Below are 11014 nucleotides of genomic sequence, written 5' to 3' on the forward strand. Positions count from 1 at the left end.
AAAAAAAAAAAAATTAAACCAAAAAACCCGTTGCCATCAAGTCAATTCCAACTCAAGTGACCCTGTAGGACAGAGTAGACTGCCCCATAGGACATCCATGGCTGTAAATCTTTTACAGCAGCTGACAGCCACATCTTTCTCCCATGGAGAGGCTTAGGGGTTGAGCACTTTAACCAGTGTGCCACCAGCCAAGAAAACCCTATGGGTCAGTTCTACACTGTCACATGGGGTCACTATGAGTCGGAATCTAATGGACAGCACCCAACAACACTAACAATCAAGGTAGAAGGAGAAACACAAGAGCAATTTATTTCACCCAAGACAGGGAGCACTCAAAAAATTTCCAGTGAGTAGCAGGCTTCTGTTAGGTGGAGAAGTGAGGCGAGGCGTTCTAGGCTAAGAGAGTCCTGGCCAAGGCACAGAGGCTTAAAACCACAAGTGGGGACAGGATGCAGGCCATGGGATAGGGAGAGCTGAGGCTGATAGGGAGGAATCGAGTAGAATGAGGGCCACATTCCCCCCCCCCCGCCGCTGCTGTGCATTGCAGGGCACGGAGGGGGCTCTAGAATCACAAAGCCTGGATTTGAATCCCACTCTGCCACTTCCTAGCTTTATGACCTTGGCCAAGTCTGTTTACCTCTCTGACCCTCAGTATCCTTATCTGTAAAAGGAGTGTCATGAAGGTTGCATGAGAGAAAGTAAATAAAGTGCTAAGTATGTAATTTGATCCATAAATTATAATAGTTGTTTCATTTAAAAATGGGATAACGAGAATGAAGGTAAGATTACAACTAAATTGTTTTTAAGGCTGAAATTGTTCTAATGCACTGGATCATCTGCAGAATGCACTTGCATTTCCTTGTCTGGAAGACAGCAGAGAAGAGTTGGTCATGGGTTTGGGAGTTTGACAGCCCTGGGCTGGAGTCCCAGTGCCTCTCCACTTAAGAGTTGCGTGAACTTACACAACTTACCTAACCTCCCTGAAACGTTTTCCCTGTCTGCAAAATGGGATAACAATGCCTGTCTCAACAGAGTTACTGAGAAGCTTAAATGAGATAACAGATGGAAATTTCCTGGCACAGAGGAGGCGGGCAGCCAAGGTAGCTATTAATGCTGCAACTAAAAACTCCTAATCTTTAGGCTTTTAAAGTTCATTTGTTAAAACTGGACAATGTGGCCTCATTAGAGCCATCAATTGGAAGCTACTGCCACGCGGGCGGCAAGAGGTAAGGGATGTTCTGTATCCCAGATTAGCAAATGCTCCTCCCAGCCCTGCAGGAAGAGACCCTCACTTAGTTCTAATGGCCCAAACCAGGCATCTTTACAGAATCCATTTCCTTTCACGGATTTTTGTCAAAGCTCTGAGATCTTTCTTTGTCCTATTTGATCCCACCCCCCACCAGGTCCAAATGCAGATCATCTGATTTGGTGATGAAGCCAATTTAAATGCAGAACAAGAGTCTGCCTAGAGGCCGGGATCAGAGGTCATTGTGCTGGGGAGGGGTAGCAAAAGTCTGAATGAAACCCAAGAGCTACTGCCAGCATCTCACCCCTGACTGTGAGGTGAGCATCCTGCCTTCTCTTTACCTCCACCTCCCCGCCTCCACTCTCACCTCACCACCACCTCAGTGTTCCATCCCCAAGAGAAAGGCCACAATCCTGAGATGGAAGGTGCTTCATCTCCAAATTTGGATTGCTTACTCCAAGGAAGTCTAGGTATTGGAGTTGGAAATTAGAAGGCAGAAAGGAGCAGATGAAGTACCTTAGCAGGCTAAAGACGAACCCAACAGCAACTGAAGGGTGTCAGGCTTCCAGGCTTTTGCACTTGTGCAGTTCACTTGGGCAGTGCATGCCACCACCACCAATTGACTCCCAAAAGCCCTGCGGGAGCCTCCTAGCCACGCTCTACATAAAGGAAAGACCTGCTCTCCAAGAACCAGAAGTAAGGGAAAATGGAGTAGGCTTCTCAGCCACTGCTTCACAGTCCACTCACTCTGGACAGCCCTGCATGCCGTTTCCATGGAGTTGTTCCTTCTCTGGGGCCAGGGATGGCAAATCCAGCAACGGAGAAGTTCCCTCAAGAGCTCACAGAAGGGCAACCTAGCAACCTATCCTAGAGCCAGGAAACGGAAGTGCTATATCAGTGGCAGAGAACTGTGGTTTGGGGGTCAAATTCAGTTTCATTTCTGACACTTCTTTCTCAAGTACGAGTTGAAGGAAGTCAAGGGTTTTAAAGAGCAGTTGTAGGGGAGTGGTTCTTAATGCTTTCTGGGCCACAGACTCATCTGAAAATCTACAGATCTGTGGACTCAGAAAAATATAGAGTCCAAAATCTGCATACAGTTTCAGGAAGATCATGGACCCCAGGAAGGAACCTCTGCTGTGTAGGGGCATTCAGGACAGATTTCCTATGAACAGATACATTGGTGGCAGGCCCATATACTTACTACCCTCAGCAAGATATGTGCTTAGAACAGTGGTTCACAAACCTCTCCACACCTCAGAATCAACTACCAAACCAAAAAAGAAAAGAAAAACCAAACCCGTTGCCATCGAGTCAATTCCGACTCATAGGGACCCTGTAGGACAGAATAGAACTGCCCCATAGGGTTTCCAAGGAGCGCCTGGTGGATTCGAACTGCCAACCTTTTGATTAGCAGCTGAACCTTAACTACTGCGCCACCAGGGTTCCAGACTGTCATAAAGGGCGATAGAAATAATATTACTTTTATAAACGGGCTGCTTGTTGTAATGTTGAAAAGTAATGTAAAAAAGGGAAAGACACGTGCCTCCGTTTCCTCTTGTGTACAAAGAGCAGCATAACGGTGGCCTTCCTCCTCCCCCACTCCTCTTCGTCATCCGTCCACACCCCACCCACCCCCACCCCAGCACTAATAGGTGCCATGGAGTCGGTTCCAACTCAAAGCGACCCTATGTACAGCAGAACGAAACACTGTCCCGTCCGGTGCCATCCTCACAATCTTTGCAATGTTTGAGACCATTGTTGCAGTCACTGATTGAGAGTCTTCCTCGTTTTCGCTGATCCTCTCACTTTACAGCACTAGGTAGCCTTTGAAATGGTTTGAGGTCACGTAGGTAAAAAATGCTTTCTAGGCAGAAGTGTTTTCTAGGCAAAGAGTTTGCATCTGTAGAACAGACTTGGGTAAAAAAAAAATCAGACGATGATATATTTATTCGCTGTATGCTGTAGGGCAAGAGGAAACCCTGGTGGCGTAGTGGTTACGAGCTTTGGATGCTAACCAAAAAGTTCAGCTTCGAATGCACCAGGTGCTCCTTGGGAACCCTATGGGGCAGTTCTACTCTGTCCTATAGGGTCGCTATGAGTCGGAATTGACTCGACGGCAACGGGTTAGGGTTTGTTTTTTCTGGTTTTTTGGGTTTTTTTTTTTTGTTTTTTCGTTTTTTTGTAGGGCAAGACAGGTAACCTCTGTGCCTCTGTTTCCTCATCTGTATAATGGACATAATTTTCCTTGTTCATTAGTTCTATATAGCTCCAAATGGGCCCTCCCATCTCCGCTTTGGCTTTTCTCCACTGACCCTCAACCTGGTAGTAGAGAGGAGTTTACAAGGGGCAGCCTTTGAAGTCAGACATGTCGACTTGGGTATGAGCTCCTAGCTCTGCACTTCCTAACCGTACTGCCTGGATGCTTAAGTTTCCTCTCTGTTAAATGGGCAGACTGCTACAGCCTTCCCAAGGCTGCAGAGAAGAAATGAGATGTCCCTGCAAGCGCGTCTGCACACAAAAAGTGCTCAGTAAATGCTTATTCCTCCCTTCTCCCTATACAAAGGGGAGGAACTCTTATTGTTCACTTGATTTCTGTCTCACCTCGTGTTGAAGGCACCTGGTCACAAAGCGCGGAGGGGAGAGAGCCGAGGAAGAAGGGGAGAGGGAGAAAGGAAGCGAAGGGGAAGCAAGCAGCACACTCACGGGTAAGATGCAAATCCGCCGGGTCCGTGCTTCTCAGCTGCACTTGACCCCACGCCGGCTCCCGCGCGCTGGTCTGCCGCAGCTCCCGCCGCTCGCTCCCTCCTTCTTGTTCGCTTTCTGGGGGCCGGCGGCTCGCGAGGAGCCCACCCCTGCGTCCCGCTGATTGGCCGCGCGGCCGGGCTCGTGGCGCTCTCTCGTCCCAATGGCCAAAGGATCAAAGCAGCCGCAGCCCTGGAAGGGCCGAGCGGGCGGGTGGGGGCCGCCGCGCTGTCCTGGCCACCGCACCGCCTCCACGAGGCTCCCCTCGCTAGGCGGCCTCCGGTCGCTTAGCGGTGGGCAGAGGAGGCGTCCGGTCTTATCCCCTGCAGGGCGGCGGAGGCCGGAAGGCGGACTGCACAGCTGTCGACGCCTGCGCATCCGCTGCCCACCCGCAGGTAAAGAAAGGGGCCCGACTGCCCGGCTGGGAGAGACCAGCTGGGCGCCCCCACTAGTACTGGGGAATTGACAACCCTGAGGCAGGGCTGCACTCAGGGAGGAGGTGGAATACAGGTGGATGCCGCCGAATGGGTAGGATTTACCTGGATTGATGGGTGAGGAGCATTTTCATGGGGGATGAGGGGCAAGGGGAATTGCAAGCTGTACCCCTTTGCCTTCCTGGGGAGGAATATGCGGGTGTGTTTGTCCAACTTCATTTCCCTTTCTCCCTGGCAGGCCATCAGCCGAATCCGAACTTGAATTCTGTGTGGCTGATTGCAGAGCTGGTAGGCCCACGGTTTCCCGGGGGGAATATAATGGGAGGGGTCGCTTTGGCTGGTATTCGGAAGGTGAGAGAGGAATTTTTCCGCCTGGCGACAGCAGAGGCGGGAATGGGTTGTGGGGATGAGGGGGGAGGCCGCTTCTGACCCTTCCCTGCCAGCGGCGCAGTCTTGACGTCCTGAGGACCCGGGTTGGCAACCCTCGGTGGACAGAGGTTTACCGTACCCCAGAGGCGACCGTTCTCACGAAGGACACCAGTCGCACAGGCTGGAAGTGAAATAAAGGCGTGCGATTGTTCCCAAGATCATGTAAGAATCTGAGCGAGAACGGGCGAAACTTGAGAAGGGGGTGTGGTTGAGACGTGAGACCATGAGATTAATGAGATTAATGAGATCTTATTTATTCCCACAAATCTGTGAACTTTAGACCATGGAGCCCTATTTGGAAAGCCTAATATCAGCTCCTGGAGGACTGGCGGGAAGGGCTGAATGTGGCTGGCTCCAAAAGCGCCGTGCTGGCACAGGGACACCGGCTACCTCGGTGAGGACAGTAAGCAGTTGTAAAATATCCTGTAGCATATTCAGGAAGAGAATGCGGCTGTAGACTGCTTCCTTGCAGCCTGCTTACTGACCTTTTTTTGTTTTGTTTCCTTTACAGTTCCTATTTGAGATATAAGGAAGGCAGAGTCTGGGATAATTGCTTTGGGGACTCCTCCTTCAGATTAGGCTTTTCTGAAAAGCCTGAGTATCTTGTTGTATTTAGATAGACGATTATTGTCAGTACTGGCTAGCATCATTGCACGTATGGGTAATAGCCAGCGGCAGAACACACCTTTACCGCCTTGGGTCCATTCCACGCTGAAGTCCCTGGGGAAAAGCCTGGATCCTTTAATGACCAACTTGGTGGAGAGAAACATGAAGTTGTTCTCAGAGAGGGTGGTGCCAGCCCAGGGGGAAGAAACCTTTGAAAACTGGCTGATTCAAGTCAGTGGGATCTTGCCAGATTGGAATTCCTCTGAGGAGGAAAAGCTCAAGCGCTTGAGGTCACGCTTTTACTCCAGGCAGCCAAACCCAACCTAAGTGGCAGATTTCTTGCGGGCCATGAAACTGGTGTCTGGGGAGTCTAATAAAAGCCGTGTGACTGCCCATGGTAAATTTTTTAACAATCTGCAGGCGCAAGGGGAGAAAGCGCCCCTTTATGTGATCCATTTAGAGGTGCAGCTTCGGAATGCTATTCAAGCAGGGATCATATCTGAGAAAGATGCAAACCAGACATGCCTGCACCAGCTCCTTCTAGGGGCTGAGCTGAAAATGGACCTGCGCTTCAGGCTTAAGGATCTTCTTAGGATGTATGCAGAGAAAGAGGGACGTCTTCCCAATTTCTTGGAGCTAATCAGGATGATAAAGGCAGAAGAGGATTGGGATGACACTTTTGTTAAAAGGAAGCGGCCCAAAAGATCTGAGCCAATCCTGGAGAGGGCAGCCAGCCCTGTGGCATTTCAGGGCACCCAGCCCATAGCAATTGGCAGTGCTAACTGCAACGTGATAGAGATAGAAGATACCCTCCATGACTCAGATGAGGATGTGATCCCGGTGGAGCCTCAGGACCCTCCACTTGCATCCACAGCTGCTCCTCCCTGAAGATGCGGGGCCAGATCTCAGGATCAGGTGCTGGTCAATGATTTCCCCAACAATTCCAGGGCCCAGTCTCCTTCCACCAGTGGTGGTTCTGGGCATAAGGATGATGGTCCTGGGGATAAGCATAGAGCCAGGAAGCGAAAATATACAACCCACTGTTCATACTGTAGCAAGGAGAACCATACAAAAGAAACGTATCAGTGAGAGCAACAGGGCTCAGGTGTTTGAGAATCTGATGGTCACCCTGCAGGAGCTGACACATACAGAGGAGGAGCCCTCAAAAGAGTCCCCTGGAGAAGACAATGAGCCCTCTAAGCCACAGTGAGGTGCTAGACCCCACCCCTAAATGAACCCTTGTTTTCAAAGTCCAGTGGAACTGGGGGTGGGTGGGTCTGAGTTAATCCACAAAGCACTTTTCTTTGGGGGAGGAGGAGAACAGGTCTTGGATACCAGGACAGTGGAGAAGGATGGCCTGGCCTCTCTGTCCCTGCTCCCTCCCCCGCCTGCCTAAGAGTCTATTTATTCTATGTCTGTTTCCTTGATGACTTTAGTCTCTTGATGGAAGCAGTATAACTCTTTGTCAAACCTTCAAAAAAATAAAACACAAAAACTAAAGTACAAACTACCTGAAACCCTCCACCCTTATATAACCATTGTTAACTTTTTGATAAATATGCTTCTAGATATTTACCTAACCTGTGTACCCAGATAGGATACATATACAGGTAAAAGTGATCAAATTTAAGTGGTGGTGTTCTAGACTCTGTATTCTTTTTTAACCAAATAATATGTTGTAGACTTCTTTTATGTCAATGAATGTATATTAGCATCTAATGTCTCTGTGTTATATTACTTTTAGGAAGAAATAAAGGAAAATAAATAAGAAAACTATAAATAAAAGCTATAATTGGGAGTCAAAGAACCCTGGTGGCACAGTGGTTAAGAGCTACGGCATGCTACGGCTGCTAACCAAAAGGTTGGCAGTTCGAATCCACCAGCTGCTCTCTGGAAACCCAACGGAGCAGTTCTACTCTGTCCTATAGGGTTGCTATGAGTCACAATCGACTCGATGGCAATGGGTTTGGTTTGGTTTATACCATGGGGTGGGAGCCCTGGTGGCACAGTGGTTAAGAGCTCGGCTGCTAAGCAAAAGGTCCGCAGTTCAAATCCACCAGCTGGTCCTTGGAAACCCTATGAGGCAGTTCTACTCCATCCTATAGGGTCACTATGAGTCAGAATTGACTCGATGGCAGTGGGTTTTACCATGGGGTGAGGGTATCAACCTCATTTTATCAACTTCATTTGACAGATGAAGAAAAGGGAAGCTGAAATGGGATGATGTCTTAGGCTGGATTCTCTAAAGAAGCAAAACCAGTAAAGCGTGTGTGTGTGTGTGTGTGTGTATTTATATCAAGGAAATGGCTCACATGGTTGTAGAGGCTGGCAAGTCCCAAGTCTGTGGGTCAGGTGTCAGGTTGGAGGCTTTTCCTGACTCATATAGCTGCAGGGGCTGAAGAACCCAAGATCCACAGGTCAGATGGTAGGCTGCTGGCTCAAGTCCCAAGAACTGGAGGTCAGATGATGACGAGCCAAATGCACGATCCAGAGCAGAGCAAAAGCCAGCAAGCTTTGCCAGAAAGTCCACATATATTGGATGCAGGCCACACCCTCCAGGAAACTCCCTTTCAACTGATTGGCTACTCCTAGCAGATCTCATCATGGAGGTGATTACATCATTACGCAACTGCCAAACTACATTATAACTGCCAAACCACTGAGAATCATGGCCCAGCCAAGTTGACACACAACCTTAACCATCACAGCTGACTATCTCCAAAAGAGCCCCTTATCATAACTTACCTGTCTCCTACCTAGGTCATAGAGCCAAACTCTGCACCAATTAGTTAATAATTTCTCAATGTAAGTATGATGACCAGGGTCGGCAGGGGGGAGGCAGGGAGTGAGGTTATACTGTAGCCCAACAATGAGAATTCCAGGGGGCTCCATTCCTGTTTACTTTGGGGAGGGGTAGCTGGCCCTTCTCTGGGTTGATTCCTTAGATTGCTGTTGCTTCTGAATAACACCTGGTCTCAATAACCAGTATGTCCTTTGGGCTAACACTACCCTCTTCCACTCCCCAATTAAGGAGAGTACAGCTAGCTACTCATGAAAGTTCAGCACAGGGAGGCTCAGTGTCCCCCAAGTCTCACCCTAACTACATGTTAGAGGGCACGGACAGCCCAGACTCCAAGCTAATCTTGCCCCTGACCACCTCCAGCATTCAATGTTTGCCTTAAGCCTCAGCCTCCTTAACCCTCATGGCCAGCAGGAGACTGGGAGCGCCCCTCTGCCTCTGACCCTTTAGCTGGGAGCTGGCCAGGAGCAAAGGCTCAAGAGGCCCTGCTTCCCTTTGGGGCACCTCTGGGCCCCTGACAGCGACCTCCATCTCTCCAGAGCCAAAGGGGACCTTCTCCGGATCCCCAGGCAGGAGGCAGCTCCACTCAGGTCCCTAAAGCCACAGGGACTTCAACACTCCCCAGCTCTCTTAGGTTTATAATGCTTTACTTCTTCCTCTCCCTCCCCCAAATCTGCCTTTGGGGAGCATATGCCCATTCATCTATCCCAGATTATAATTCTACTTCCTGCTGAACTTCTCTCAATTTTCTTCTATAAACACTTGGTGAATGATTTACCCAGATACACAGTTTATCCTGTCATAATTTAATTCTAGCACCAGAAAGAGAAAAACAGATGCTGCATTTACCACTGTCTCCTTTTTTTCACTGGCGTCAGCTTGGAGGTTCAGTATAGACCATTGCTTTGAAAACCTTGTTATGTGATTCATCTTTTCTTTCCTCCCCCATCCTCTTCTGTGTTGTGTAAACTTGAGATTGTCTACATATTTATTTCACCAACATCATGTAAACCTGACACTTCTTTTTTATTTCACTTTGTATAATACTGGCTTTTCCTTCATTCAAGAAATATTTATTCTCCCTAATTGGAATATATGGAACCAATACCTGGGCATTCAGATCAGACTAATGGGGTTAGCTGAAAGAAGTCTTTTAAAGAAATTCGTGTCCGATTATGCCTCATTTACAATTATGGGGCTTTTTTCCCTCCCTTTCTCCATTGATTCTCATAGTCGCTGAGATGAAAATTACTCTTTTGTCCTGTCAGAAGAAACTAGCCTCTGAGTGCCCTTCTTTTGCATTATCTCCCTCCTTCTTGACACATTATTATTCTTTGGTTTCGATGACATCTGTCTTGTAGTTTCCCTCTCCCGATCTTTGCGGTGCCTAATTCTCAGTCTCCTTTGTTGAATCTTCTTTCTCTTTCTGATCCTTCCATAATATCTATAAAAATAAAAATTCTACAACTGTGATTTATTGAAAGCTTACTGGGTGCCAGGTACCTTGCACTGGGCTCTTTAAATGCATTAGTTCCTTTCATCTTCATTAAAAAAAAAAAAACAACAACACAAACACACACACTTGCCATCAAGTCCACTATGACTCACACAACCCCATGTGTGTCAGAGTAGACCTGTGCTCCAGAGGGTTTTCAATGGCTGATTTTTCAGAAGTAGATCACCACGCCTTTCTTCCGAGGCACCCAACTCAAACCTCCAACCTTTCAGTTAGCAGCTGAGCACGTTAACCATTTGTACCACCCAGGGACTCCTTAATCCTCATATTAACCACGTAAGATAGCTATTACTATTATCACATATTTCAGACAAGTAAACAGGTTGGAAAGGTAGAAAACTTGCCCAAGGTCATACAGCTAATTTGTGGTGGAGCCAAGTGTCAGACACCAGGCTCACTGACTCTGAAGCCTGTGCTCCTTGTGTTAGCTTTCACTTGCACAGCACTCTATGATTTAGGTGTTGTTATTATCTTTGATGGCGCAGTGGTTAAAGTAATTGACTGCTAACTGAAAGGTCGGAGGTTCAAAACCTCCAGCAGCTCCGTGGGAGAAAAATGTAGCAGTCTGCTTCTGTAGAGATTTACAGCCTTGGAAACCCTATGGGGTCTCTATGGGTCGGAATCCACTGGACGGCAGTGGGTAGGTATTATCTATATATGGAAACAGAGGTCTATAGCCATGAAGTGATTCGTAGTCAAACGTCCTAAGAGCAAGTGGTTTATGTGCCACACACAAGGATGGAGTCTCTAAGGAACACTTGTGTGGCAGAGAAGAGCCCTTTCTACTTTTTAAAAAAAAATTCATTCCTACTTGCAGCTATCCCTCCTGCTTCCTGGCAATCATTCCCGCCCCCACTCAGAGTTGCCTCATCACATTCAGTTCAAGTATCATGTTTCCTGCCTATGCTTTCAGTGCAGATAGTTATGAATTTAATGTATGCAATAGGAGACAGGAGCAGAAGTCAGCGGGGGAGAGATGGATTGTTCAATTCGTGGTGCGGCGAGGACTTCATTACCTGATTGGAAAAACAGTTTACTTTCTCCCATGGCACTAAATATAAAATCCAGATCAATCTGAGAAATAAATGTAGATATTTTATACAAGTATGTGTTAATTCTTCTTTCGTAATATCTTTTGTTGTTATGAAAGGGATGAAAACGAATCAATGTTCAAAAGCAACCCATATTTGAAGGGCAACAAAACAAAATATTTATTAAATCTCTGGATTGGGGAGGGCTTT

General features: G+C 47.7%; 1 protein-coding gene across 1 annotated transcript; it reads left to right on the forward strand.

Annotated features, from left to right (window-relative positions):
- The first annotated feature begins 5193 nt into the window (after positions 1-5193).
- ZCCHC18 (zinc finger CCHC-type containing 18) lies at positions 5194-6667 on the forward strand. Its single transcript, XM_023742868.1, is given in 5 exon segments — positions 5194-5245; positions 5468-5740; positions 5743-5782; positions 5784-6539; positions 6541-6667. Coding segments are annotated over 5 exon segments (1248 nt in total).
- Positions 6668-11014: the final 4347 nt, after the last annotated feature.

The sequence above is a fragment of the Trichechus manatus genome, unplaced genomic scaffold (assembly GCF_000243295.1).
Source record: "Trichechus manatus latirostris isolate Lorelei unplaced genomic scaffold, TriManLat1.0 scaffold00221, whole genome shotgun sequence".
Taxonomy (NCBI): Eukaryota; Metazoa; Chordata; class Mammalia; order Sirenia; family Trichechidae; genus Trichechus; species Trichechus manatus.